Source organism: Arachis stenosperma, chromosome 3 (genome assembly GCF_014773155.1).
Source record: "Arachis stenosperma cultivar V10309 chromosome 3, arast.V10309.gnm1.PFL2, whole genome shotgun sequence".
In the NCBI taxonomy this organism is placed as follows: domain Eukaryota; kingdom Viridiplantae; phylum Streptophyta; class Magnoliopsida; order Fabales; family Fabaceae; genus Arachis; species Arachis stenosperma.
The window spans coordinates 5136549-5149799 of NC_080379.1; the positions used below are offsets into that span (position 1 = coordinate 5136549).

The 13251-nt window shown below is 35.0% G+C and overlaps 2 protein-coding genes across 2 annotated transcripts; one reads left to right on the top strand and one right to left on the bottom strand.

The window, feature by feature from the left end:
- Positions 1-1382: 1382 nt before the first annotated feature.
- Positions 1383-3335, top strand: LOC130969225 (cysteine protease RD19A). The gene is made up of 4 exons (XM_057894867.1): positions 1383-1873; positions 2075-2194; positions 2489-2735; positions 2838-3335. Exons 1-4 carry the CDS (start codon positions 1400-1402, stop codon positions 3113-3115), a joined length of 1119 nt encoding a protein of 372 aa, XP_057750850.1. The 5' UTR covers positions 1383-1399; the 3' UTR covers positions 3116-3335.
- A 535-nt stretch (positions 3336-3870) lies between these two features.
- Positions 3871-12277, bottom strand: LOC130968441 (V-type proton ATPase subunit a3). Its single transcript, XM_057893717.1, has 18 exons — positions 11962-12277; positions 11349-11393; positions 10872-10991; positions 10673-10780; positions 9725-9835; positions 9444-9617; positions 9159-9296; positions 8376-8483; positions 8069-8176; positions 7801-7949; positions 6722-6875; positions 5966-6126; positions 5655-5861; positions 5278-5461; positions 5107-5190; positions 4826-5019; positions 4514-4573; positions 3871-4391 (listed from the first exon to the last, which is right to left on the bottom strand). The coding sequence occupies exons 1-18, from the start codon at positions 12112-12114 to the stop codon at positions 4187-4189; spliced, it is 2463 nt and encodes an 820-aa protein (XP_057749700.1). The 5' UTR covers positions 12115-12277; the 3' UTR covers positions 3871-4186.
- Positions 12278-13251: the final 974 nt, after the last annotated feature.

Consider the following 13251-nt stretch of genomic DNA (forward strand, 5'->3'; position numbering starts at 1 on the left):
TTTGTTCGGTTTTTTATTTTTTCAATTGGATTGGTCGATTTAGTTTGGTCCGAATCGGTTTTGAACACCCCTAATGCTAGGAGCAGCAACTTTTGTGATTTGTAGCCATTAAATAGTCATTAATGATGTGAGATTGGTGTGAGATTTTATCCAATGACTCACTTTTTTTTTACGAATTTGGATCCTCTAAAGTTTGAATTTCACTTTAGAAAGTAAAGTGTGATTTTCCACCCTTGAATAGTTTCTCTTTTATATTTATTTTTGGTCCCACCTATGAAATCAATGGTGAGAGATCACACTTTATTCTCTAAAATGAAATTCAAACTTTACGGGCCGTTTGGTTCAAGGGAAATAGGGGAGAAAGAAAATGAATGAAAAATGGAATTTTCCATTGTTTGGATGATCCAAGAAAATTAAGAGGAGAAGGAAAATATAGTCTGGGGCCATTTAAAAGTTTTCTCTCCAACAATGAGATGAAAATGGATGAAGAAAAAATACATAATGGTTTAATTACCAATTTGCCCTTTATTTAATATAAATTATAATTTTATATAATATAGATAAGGATATTAATATAATTTTATTCAATATAACTTTTTCTTTTCTTATTTTTTCTTTTATTCAAATTAAAAAAAAGTTTTTCTCCTATTTTCTTTCCATTCATTTTCTCTTTATCCAAACAACACACAAAAAAAATCTACTTTTCCTCTCATTTTCTTTTCTTCTATTTTCTTTCTTTCTATTTTCTATTTTGCATCCAAACAATGCCTTAGAGCATCCAAATCCTTTTTTTACTATTACATGCTGGGTAGAATTTAATAAAATTGCTGGTTTCCTAAAATTTTCTTAAAATATATATTAAAAATAAATTAAACAAAATACATATATATATATATATATATATATATAATAACTAATTTGATAGTTCATTTTTTTCATTTGTATAAATAAATAAAATATTAAATTAAAGTTTGTAAATAAAAAGATAGTGTGTCAGCTAATTTTCATGTGAGTTTTATCAAGTTAAGCATAGTTAATCGAATTTTTAACGATAATAAAAAAATATATAAAAAAAAGGTCATGCAAAGCAGCAAGGAAAACTGGGAAAGTAACAAGAAACAAACTAGTAAGCAACTACCATTCAAAGGAGGAGATTGGGCATACTATACGGAAACACTGAATACCTTACCTCACTCCAAAGTTATCTATCGCTATCACCATTTCACTTTCAGTTTTTACTTTTTAGTGGGACAGAGATTCTTATCAGGTGCGACGCATCCCCACAGTAATCTAACATTCTTAACTCTTAACCTTCACGTTACCGTCACAAGCTTCGTATATATATAAACTCCAAATTCGCATGCATTGCTTCTTCACTTCCTCGCACTTTATTTTCAGTATGGAACGAACAACACTCTTTCTCTTCTCTCTCTTCGCTCTCCTCTTTTTGTTTCTATCTCCGATATCGTCGGAGGAGGACGGTGGTGCTGACGACGCCTTAATCCGCCAGGTGGTTGGTGACGGCGACGGCGACGGCGACGCGCATTTGTTGGGAGCGGAGCATCACTTCGCCGCCTTCAAGCGGAGATTCGGGAAGGTGTATTCTACGCTGGAGGAGCACGATTACAGGTTCGCGGTGTTCAAGGCTAACATGCACCGCGCGAGAAGACACCAGAGGATGGACCCTTCGGCCGTTCATGGCGTCACGCGGTTCTCTGACATGACGGAATCTGAGTTCAGGAAGAACGTTTTGGGGCTGAGAGGGGTTAGGTTGCCATCTGATGCAAACAAAGCTCCTATTCTGCCAACCGCAGATCTTCCCTCCGATTTTGATTGGAGAGATCATGGAGCTGTTACCCCTGTCAAAAATCAGGTTCCTTCTTTTCTGTTATTATCTTCTTTTGGACATTAAATTGGTTTCATTATATATTTAGATATTGATTTAGTTGTTAGATTGATGGTAAATTGGTAATATATTATGTAACATAGGATTGCTGTGAGAAAAAGTCTATACTTGATACCTTCGCTTATATTGAAATGTTAACTGTTGTTGTTCTTGTTGTGGGGGGTTTAGGGTTCTTGTGGATCGTGTTGGAGTTTCAGCGCAACTGGGGCACTGGAAGGTGCTCATTATCTAGCTACCGGGGAACTTGTTAGTCTCAGTGAACAGCAGCTAGTTGATTGCGATCATGAGGTTTGTGGTTTAAGACGCAATTCTTATCGTTATGTGGATACTAACTGGTTAATTTCTAAAGAGGTTTAACTTTTATGAATATCCACTTAAATGAATGGTTATGGTAGTTTAGGTAACATTTAGATTTAGCATATACTGATGATCACTTACAAAGTCATGAGAGATTACAGAATAATATTTAAACGAATTGGATGCTTAGATTAGTAATTGATACCGAATTTCATATATATTTTTTATCTATAGCAGCTTTTTATTGCATAGCTTGTCTAAACTTGGATATACTCCTCCGTGCAGTGCGACCCAGATCAACCAGGTTCTTGTGACAAAGGGTGCAATGGTGGATTGATGAACAGCGCTTTTGAATACATCCTTAAATCCGGTGGGATCATGAGAGAGGAAGACTATCCTTATAAGGGTAGTGATCGTGGAACCTGCAAATTCAACAAGACAATGATAGCAGCATCAGTAGCAAACTTCAGTGTAGTTTCACTTGATGAAGACCAGATTGCTGCCAATCTTGTCAAAAATGGCCCTCTTGCAGGTGATTACTACTTACTACTAGTTACAATTTTCTTTGAACAACTTTTGTTTGACAGTGGTTAACAGTGGCTAACATGTTGCAACTCTATGCTGAACTATGCAGTGGCTATAAATGCTGTATTTATGCAGACATATATTGGAGGGGTTTCATGCCCATACATATGTTCAAAGAGGTTGGATCATGGGGTGTTACTGGTGGGATATGGCTCTGGAGGCTATTCTCTGATTCGGATGAAGGAGAAACCATATTGGATCATCAAGAATTCATGGGGAGAAAATTGGGGAGAAAATGGATACTACAAGATTTGCCGTGGACGGAATATCTGTGGGGTGGACTCCTTGGTTTCAACTGTGGCAGCTGTTCATACCACTGCTCATTAGGATGTTAACCTTGTCATTTGTCTGTACATAAACTCTGGTCTTTATTTGCTGTTTCTTTGTTTCAGCCTTAGGACATGCATCATTGCCCGCATTTTAAAGTGGTGCTAGAAGTGCTATTTACTTTTTAAGATGTGCAATCTGATAAACAGTTTCTGGAAAACTCTTTCATGAACAATTAATTGGATACTTATTTTCCTTTGTAATGACAAATTGCAAATTAACAACGGGGTTTTGTGCTTTACTTGGTGTTTGAATTAAACAAAATGATCAAAATTGTTTTCTTCAATCAAATTCGGAACATTTTAAAGAGCAATCACTATCGAGTAGTTGCTCCATTTGCTCATTTTAGTTGAACAAATTAACTTATAAACTCGGATCTAAGTCTAACCAAGCGAACATAATATCTTGCGAACCATATATATTTTGCGAACAGATGAGTGATTTGAAAGTGAAGATCTTAGTCATTAACCCTGGCCACTCCCTTTGATTCAATTTTCTAAACGCATTATAAAGCCCCTCTCATATTTAATGGTAGATCTATGTTAAAAGTAAAATGCAAATTATACATTTATAATGTTAATGATGATTGTATATTGACTGTACCATTGAGATTACCGCCCCGGGGATGTTTTACTGATTGTAAAGTTTACGAAGCTCGTTCATCACGCCAAGCAAAATGTTAAATACAAGTGCACTTGGGAACCCAACAGTAATAGATTCTTGATTCTAATAAATCATTTGCCACATGCTTCAAATAAGATGTCAACATAAGGCTACTTGTTTTGGGGACAAAAAAATGTAATAGACATCAATATGTCATGATAAAATTATTATTACAGCCACGCCTGCCTAGCTCATCAACGTTGCTCCCCCTAATGAGGACAATTTATTCCCCTCACTCACTGGCATAAATAAGATACGAAATGGTGTTTGAATGAAAAAAGCTACCAGGATTTCCACCATATACAATGCCGCATTTACCAGTCACTGACTATAGTCACAGCAAATGAAAGAATCAATACAGGTCCAAAGCAATATTACTCCCACGTTCATATATATGATTTTAAAGCATCACTCCTCCTCTTCATCTAGCAATGCAAACGAGAAGGGGTGGAACTTGTATCCATCACCCTCATAGAATTTGTTTTGGAACTCCACCCAATGAAGCCTTAGAGCATGTAAAAAGGCACTCAGGGTTTCCATGACGAGTAATACTCCGACAGTAGCAAATACGAAGACAACGATACCCACTATCAGGATAATCACATTATTGTACCTGTAACATCAGAGAGCAATTGCCAGTCATTGTCGACATCAGTATCATCACTCCAAGTCTCCAACCCAAAGTAATCGTCTCATTACACACCAATAAGAAATAAAAATTCATAAACTACATACCCCCATGCCAGAACTAGAACTTTCTCATAGAATACACTTGATAACTCTGAATGGGCAAGACTGGACACAAAGGAGGAAAACATTAGTTAATGCATCACTATAGTTTCATATACGTATATATAAATATATCTAAAGAAGATGCATAAATAGTAAATGCATCATACAAAGTTCCAACCATATAGCTTGTAGAAGTGAGCATTATTAATAGAACAAAAGCCTAAGTTACTAGTCATAAAAACAGCTATATGTTATGCTAGAGCACATTGGATAGTGTATGATTGTTAAGAGAAATCTTATATGATGGAGAGATACCTAAGGGCCCATAGACGAAGGTAAGAAGCTGTGTTAGAGACTGCTCCAAGTACAAACTCTATGGTGTGTATAAGTTGATGCACAAAGACTTCACTGAACTCAAACTCTTCATGACCATGAGAATCATGATTTGACTCCACTTGCAAGCTCTCCTCTGTGGTTTGAAGTGCTGTATATGATTCATCCCCATGCCTCTGAAGTAACAAAACTATTTGAGTCAGAACAAAGGTAAAAGTTCGATGTGTAAAAAGAGAAGAGGCCTTATTCAAAAATCAGCATACAGCTTGGTGTTGAATCTTCAAAATAAATGGTTTTGGGAGCAGCATCCAGGGCACAGCAACAAGAGCCAGAAGCAAAAGCGTCATCTGGCAGAAATGGAACAAAGAATATAAGTGTTGTTCATAGACAAAGACAGGGTTTTCAAGAGAACAAGGGTTTGGAAGCTAAACAACCTGCAAATATTTCTGACCAACAAAGAGTTGGTTTTCACCCAAATCATCTGCTGGACTCAGGAACATGTAGATCATTATATGGTATAAATCAGCCTGAGAACCAGTGCACCACTTCACAATAATAAGCAGGGAGAGATAGCCAAATAAAGCGTTGAGAAATATCATCTGGGGAATAAATTGGAACCTGAGAGTAAAATGGTGAAATAACAAAATTATATTCACTTTAAATTAATGAGCAAGTTCATGAGATAGAAAGATATTTATTAATCTGATTGCATATGCAAAGAATTGTTGAATAGTTTATAGGAATTATATGTTAAAGAATACCATACGACTACCCAAAACAAATGTTCACATTCAAATATATATTAACATACCAGACATTTACATTGTTCCGAAAGAATAGGGCATTGCAATAGCTCATAATAATTCCAAGATTCATTTGAGCGACCCCAAGAAGAATTGACATTTTCATTTTCAATGAGTTTAGGAATGGTAATTCACTTCTGGTACCATGCCATACAGGATCCACACCAAATGGGTAAGTGTGGCGCACTTTTACCAGGCCTGATGTCGTAGCATCACTGCATAAAGAATAGGGAAAAGATAAGAACATAAAAGATGGTGAGTAAATTCCTAAAAGAAAAATGCATAATGTTAAACATTGTGCACCAAAGATTTTAATTACCTGCAAGAAAGGTCATGGCATGCATAAGCAGAGGGACCAAAGAGTTCAAATGGGACAGAAAAGAACTCATTATAGATCAAACCAGTGTAGATTGAGAAGAGTGCCATCAACATAATAACATATCGACCTCCAAAAGTCATTTCGGTGATATCATCAAGCTTCTGTTTTTTAACCCAGACATTTCATGTGAGAATACTCATGAACAAATAAATTGAAATCTATTTATACTAACGGAACAAAAACAATGCACATCATCAAGCAAAGTTCATGGAAAATGGTAATGTCTGTCTGAAATGTTCTTAGTGTACATTAAATTTTAATGACTTTCCATCATCTATTAAACTGCAAAAATGAAATTGCTGAAAGTTGCTAATAAAGAAAAACTTTGCAACCAAAAGAACCAGCATTTGAATACACCTCGTTTAGAGAGGGTGAGGCCTGCCTCCTCCACTAACAAAGAATGTCAGCTCAATTTTTCAAAAAATAACTGGAATGATATTTAGACAAGCTAGATAGCCAAATGTTTCATTAATGCCCTAGCAATACTAGCCCTGTACAATATGAACATAGATTACTAACAAGGCCAAAACATGTTTCTGCATTCAGCCATATAAGCTCACCATGCATAGCATAAGACAGGTAATCAGACATTTTACATAACGATGGAGAAAATATGTTTAACTATTCTTTCAGAAAAATATGAATTTTTGTGCTATTTTTTCAAAGGAAAAAGTTTCAGGTAAACTAAAAGACTACCTGGCTAGAAAGTTTCTTCTCCCTGATTATGAAATAAAGGGCTGCAAGTAGCAAACATATTCCATGACCCCAATCACCAAACATTACGGCAAAAAGAAATGGAAATGTAACTATAGTATACACAGTGGGATTCGCTTCCTGATACTTAGCAACCCTGCAATAGCACAAAATTCAATGCGCAAAGTATTGAGATATTGCAAAATCCACCAACTCCATTATTGTTTTGAACATTCAATATCAAGTTTGATCAGTTTGTTTTGAAACTATAGAACTTCAAAAATAAAATGTATTGAATTTTAACTTCTGCATTTGAACTGTTTAGATAATATCAACTTTAAACATTCACATTCTAATAATAAATCTAATCTGATCCAGGTGTCACTATGTCTATTAGAATTAATAGACTGAGGCTTGCTACTCTTTGACTATTTCAGTATTCTTCTGATGTATTTAACACAACCTAGTACGTCAATGCTATAGTTTTCAGGAGAACTGCAGGACAAATACTGATTAGAAGAAGAAGAATAGAAGTAACAGAATGAGGCTTGCTACTGAGAAGAAGAAAAAGGAAGTTTAAACTCATTATAGTGATAGTGCATAGATCCTATATTATCACCTTAGGAGAAAAAGGAAGTTTAAACTCATTCATGTATCGCCAATGAGCCTTGGCTCTAATGGCATTTCTTCCCCTCCCCACCTCAAAGGTCTAGGGTTCAAACCCTAGAGAATGCAATTGAGGAAAATGTGATAAAATGTGTGAGGAGTGTGTGGGTGTGTTGTGTACCTAGGATTGGGGGTTGTCCAATCCATTGAGGTACCTAGGATTGGGGGTTGTCCAATCCACCGACCAAAAAAAAATAAAAAAAAAAAAAAACTCATTCATGTATCATAACTTCCAACTATAAATGTCATTTTGTTTGTATATTGATACTCTACAGAACATGCATACTACAAACCTATGATGATCATGCAATAAATATGTTTCACTTATTTTTATATGCTATCTATCCCTCCACACTCACAGGGATAACCGAACTAATGGATAATAATGGGAAGCAAAAAATTAGAGTGATGCTCACCCATATGAATCAATGATTCCTTGAAATGAAGACGTAACCTTGTTTGTGCGAAAGTATGTAGGTGGCATCTCCCTAGTTTGCAAAACTTGGAAAATAGTACCAACTTGAGAGTTAGAATCAATTGCTGCCCGCTCTAATGCATCTTGAATCTGAAAAACCACACCAGCATATTCCATAAATCAATTTTAGTAACCCACTAACCCTAAAGAAAATATTAACTCTGGGTAGACCAAATGAGATCCATGATGGAATCACAATAACAATTTACCTGCTTTGTTGCAAAAATAGGACTCCACCCTTCAGCCACAAGACATTTTTTCGTCACATCAAGGCTCAGCATGTTCAAGGTATGGTAAACAGATTTTTCCTTCCTCACCTTCATGAGTTGAGAAAAATATAATCAACAGAAAGTAATCAGTAACACCAATAGAAGAAAATACTTTTTGAATAATTGGAAGATGAACACTGGCACTCAACCAAATACTTATAAAGAAAGCTTTTCCAGACAGTTATAAAAATTCATTTTTATTATGTTGCATAACACAGAACATGGTTAAGTTCAATATTTAACATACCAAAAGGTTCCATTGCTCAAATTGGGCACCAATAGTCTGTAGCAAACTTCCCCGGTGCAGCGATCCAGCATCTATAGTAGTCTTCAATTCTGAAAGTCTTCCTGAAACCTGCAGGTAGGTTTGTTAAAACTTGTTCAGGCATAGAGCAAAGAAATTGCAACGTAGCTAATAAGCTGTACAATCAGATGACTGGCTTCTTTATCATCGAAAAAAACTAGAAAACAGCTGAGCTAGGATAACGTCCGTCCGCTGGCAACTGTATGGATTAATTTCATTCTTGACTAGGTTTTTCTCCTCCTTTTTTTAATTTGAATGAATAAGAATAGAGTCAGAGCAATGGACTATGGACACCTGGTTAACTGATCTGCTGACACACAAATTGAAAATTCCAAATAACATGCTTATGTTAAAGTTGTGGTTTATATCACCAACCAATGCAATTACAAGTAAAGCACTCAACATAAGCATGTTTCTGGAAGACACCTTTGCGGGAAAATTTCTCAACTACGTTACAGTAATTACACAGATACAGACTTAAATACTCTGACTGATCCTTACAGAAAACATCTTGAACCAATCATTTTCTTGGATATTCAGGGGACACAAAAAGGCTACTGTTCACTACTACAAGAATATATTTTCATGTAATTTAAGCAACCAAAAACCAGCAGCAATCTGATGTCAAAGAATACTGCTAGATAACATCTCCCACTCCACCAATTAGGTAAAGACAGGCCAATCCAACCATTTCAGAGCAATCAATTTAAATTCACAAAAGCAAACCTCTTTAATCATTTGAGCTTGTTTTCCAAGTTCCTCAGCGAAAGGGTAACGATCAGCACCAAAGGCATCACATATTTTCAGAATCTTGGCTTTTGCTTTTTCACCAGCATAGAAGACAACAAAAACATTTTTCTCAATCTGCAGGTCAAAGTAGGTAAGTCACTATAAGATTATATTCCAATGAGCACAAAGCATATTTATGAACGATCCCTCAGCTATGAACAAAAAAGGTAACATACACATAGTTTCATGGATTTTATGTAAAGGGAAAAACATAAGCAAGACCTTTTCTCCAGAAACAGGATCTATGACAGGATCCTCAACAACAGCCTGCCTCAGAAACACATTGCCTCTAGTAGCACGAAATAAAATTCTCTCAAATGCCTGGGACTTCTCCCTGGGAACAAGGCCAGCTAAAAACCCCAACTTAACTGGCTTCCCTGAATCACCCAGCAATTCCTTTGCACAAAAAAACAGAGGAGGAGCAATAACCAATCCATTAGAAAAATGTTATTGTTGACATTAAATGAGAAAATAAGTTATATAAGAGCAGGTGAGAAATCTACTTGGTCCTGCAACAAAGGTGTTTCCATGGATTCCCCACTCAACTGGTGTGATTCATATTCTCTCTGTTGCTCTATGGCGCGGCTCTGAGCTGACTGGAAAAACTCACCAGCCTGAAAAGGGGAATAAATATTTACTGATTGATCTGGGATCAAGATTGATCATCTAAATATAAAGAATACAAGAAAAATGAGAAGCTAATGCATTTTTCATATCTGGAAATAAGCAAATATATGTAACATCAAACAGCCCAGCAATCAGAAAAGTATTAAAAATGTTTATTGATCAAAATGAGATTTGAAATTGCTTCAATCAATACATACAAATGCAGACTGTACCACATCAAATTATAATTATTTTGCAGATCTTAATGTTTTTCTATTTAACCTGCAGTAGCAAAAGCCTTGAAACATTATCAATTGTTTTTCCTTCCATCAAGCATATCCTACATTCATAATACTACACAGCAACTGCTTATATGTTATCTTCAGTAAATCAATTGAACAAAATGTTAAAATATCCTAAGTCATGAAGCAAGTCAATTTGCAAATATTTGGTTTTGCTCAACTTTAACACGGATCAGCTTTCTCGTTAAATGCTCTCTCTGCCGCAATTTTGATTATAAGCTTTTCAAAAAACAAGAATTAGACAATCCAAACATGTTCGATAGGTAAATCTGAAACTTTCATATATTCTAGTTTAACATTGATTTAAGATACCGATCCAATGCTATACTTTCATTTTCCCAAAAATTAAGGAACCAAATAATTTACTTCAGTTATTTTCACTAACTATGCATCTTAAAAGAGTATATAATGGTTGTTACAGGCCACTAAAATGCACAAGCAGGCTATATGTATGAGGAAGAAGATAACTAACATAGTTCCCTAGATTATGCAATGTGAATGTAAGACACAAAATAGTCTCCTTAAGAAGAAACAAAAAGGCACCTTCTGCAGCACGAGCTTATACTCCACAAGTTCATTGTAAGTGCGTTGCAACTTTTCACCATTTGCATTCATCTCAGTTAACTCTACTTCAATGTCTGTAAGTTTGACCTATTACAAGACATGGCAAGTGTTAACTTATTAAAAAATAAAAAATATAGAAAGGGGAAAACAACTTTATAAACAAAACATATTCACGTACATCAAGATCATCGATGTTCAGATCAACATGTCCTAAGGAATTTTTTGGAGAAACACCAGCCTTCAACATTTGCTCCTTGAAGAAACGCAACTTACGAGCCATCTCTCCACATCTTTTTATCTTGATAAGCACAAATAGTTATCCCGACAAATCCCAAAACATATAATCAATACTTCGATCCTTTGCTTGATAATCAAAACAATACGATAAAACTTTCAACATAAAGTCACAGCAGCACTTAATGAATGGTTGGCTTGGGTCAGGTGATTGCTAATTCATGTCCAAAGGGTTTTGTAGAGAAGCCAAATGGCAATGAAGAGAATGCCAGTTCAATAGGCCATAATTAACAACATCTTTTTAAACAACTATTGGGATTAACAATTTCTCCTTTATTATTTTTTCTTTTTTCATCAACATTCACCACAAACAAAGCGTTTTCAGGAAGCAGTGGCTTAAGAAAGCAGCAAACAAACACACCTGAGTCGCATAAGTCCGCTGAAAAGGGCTCTTCTCTGCATTGAGCTGAAAGAAAAGATTCAAAAGAACACATTATGCTTCAATTTAGAGAAACTTAAAAACACGATTACTTAATTCACTGCTATCTACGATAGCAAATTTTACCCTAACTATTCTGCACAATCCTTTTAACTTGATCACACACACACACACACAAACTGTTCAACCTTTATGTAAAAACTATGATCAATACCTACATTCCAGTTGCTAACGAATTCTGAAGTAAAAAATTTTATTCAAAAAGACTATGTTCGCCACTTAATTAGCTATAATTAAAGAAGCCTAGCAGGATACTGAAATCAAGTAATCTACCGAGTCTCACGAAAACGACAGAATCAGTTAAAAGGAATCAAGTGAGAAATAAGCGAATTGAGCACGATGAGAGTGAAGCAGAAGTCATTCTCAAACAGGAACTACAGCTTCCTCAGATCAACAAGCACGCGCAAATTATCTTTCAAATAACAATCGAAAACGAAGGAAAAACCTAATTATCAAAAGCAAGTAAACGAAAAGGCGATCAAAGAGAGAATTGAAGTGAGGAAGGGTTTATGAAAGAGAGAGAGAGAGTACGGACATCTTTGAACTGAAGGAGGCCAAGGTCGCCGAGGTAGGAGACAGTGCGATGAGCGGATTCGATGGGAATGATGAGCTGAACAAGCTGCATCGGCTCCGAGCGGAACAGATCCATCGGAGGGCAACAACCACCGCCACTCGCCACCTCTCCCATTCTTCACCCTGCGACTGCGAAGCTTCAAGAAAAACCGATCTCAGTCACGCAATTATTGTTGTGACCCTCTCAGGACTCAGAGAGAGATTTTCACCTTCTTTCTACCTCTAACCCCTTCTCTCTCTATAATCAGCTAAGCTTCCTCCTACACGTTCCTTTCCTGGTTAAAACTTGTGATTGATTGATTGTGTAATTTTCTCCCCTTTTTTTAAAAAAAAAAAAATATTTGTGTTAAACTGGACCAACAAAATTGTATAAATAAGTCCGTAAAAAAGTGTATGATAATAATTGATATTAAAAGGTTGTGTCTATAACATCAATGAACTAACATTAAATTATCACTTAATCAATTTGATTGTATTAAAATAATCAAAATCTTCAGTAACACTAAAAATAAACTAATAATGTATTTTTATGGTGTTGCAATATTTTTATTATAAATATGAATTTATTTAATTGTATTATTTATTAAATTATTGAATGTGAATTTAGTATCATTATATGTTTCCATATAGGTAGTTGATTTCTAATATTTATATAGCATGATTGTAATTTTTTTTATATGAAATAGAGTATGTATGTTTTACTATTTTTATAAATCATAGATTTTAAAAATTTTGAACTAAATATAAAGGTTTAATCGAAAACAAACAATTGTAATTGAGTTATATCAAAATTTTTGTTAAAAATCTATCGACCAATATCAATAAATTAGGTATGACTTAAATATAAATGTTCTTAAAAATAAAAAATAAAAAATAAAAGATAACTTTTTTAAAGAAAAATTAGGGACCAACATAATAATTTTACCTATAAAAAGAATTAAAAATATAATTTTGAAAGGAGATGGAAATTAACTTTTAAAATTCTCTCATCACATGAAAGACATCACAATCCAGAGCCCTGTTCATGGCACATGTCTACCATCTAAACCGTTGAATTTTTAATTAAACTCTCAAGTCTCGTCCATGCAATCAAAACAGATTAAGTATTTCGATTTTCGAATATCAGAGGGTCTTGTTGTAACATCCACATTCAGACAACAAATTCGCTAAACCTAGCCTACTTAAACAACTGCTAAGGTAAAAAGCAGCTAAATTCATTTTGGTTTGGTTGACACATGAGCCACTAATTAAT

Excerpts from the sequence above, each read along its gene's own strand:
- LOC130969225 (XM_057894867.1), top strand. The coding sequence starts at position 1,400 with ATGGAACGAACAACACTCTTTCTCTTCTCTCTCTTCGCTCTCCTCTTT. Across the intron at positions 1,874-2,074 it reads TTACCCCTGTCAAAAATCAG|GGTTCTTGTGGATCGTGTTG; the intron begins GTTCCTTCTTTT and ends TGGGGGGTTTAG. Across the intron at positions 2,736-2,837 it reads CAAAAATGGCCCTCTTGCAG|TGGCTATAAATGCTGTATTT; the intron begins GTGATTACTACT and ends TGAACTATGCAG.
- LOC130968441 (XM_057893717.1), bottom strand. The coding sequence starts at position 12,114 with ATGGGAGAGGTGGCGAGTGGCGGTGGTTGTTGCCCTCCGATGGATCTG. Across the intron at positions 4,574-4,825 it reads CTTCGTCTATGGGCCCTTAG|TCTTGCCCATTCAGAGTTAT; the intron begins GTATCTCTCCAT and ends CTTTGTGTCCAG. Across the intron at positions 4,392-4,513 it reads GTTCTAGTTCTGGCATGGGG|GTACAATAATGTGATTATCC; the intron begins GTATGTAGTTTA and ends CTGATGTTACAG.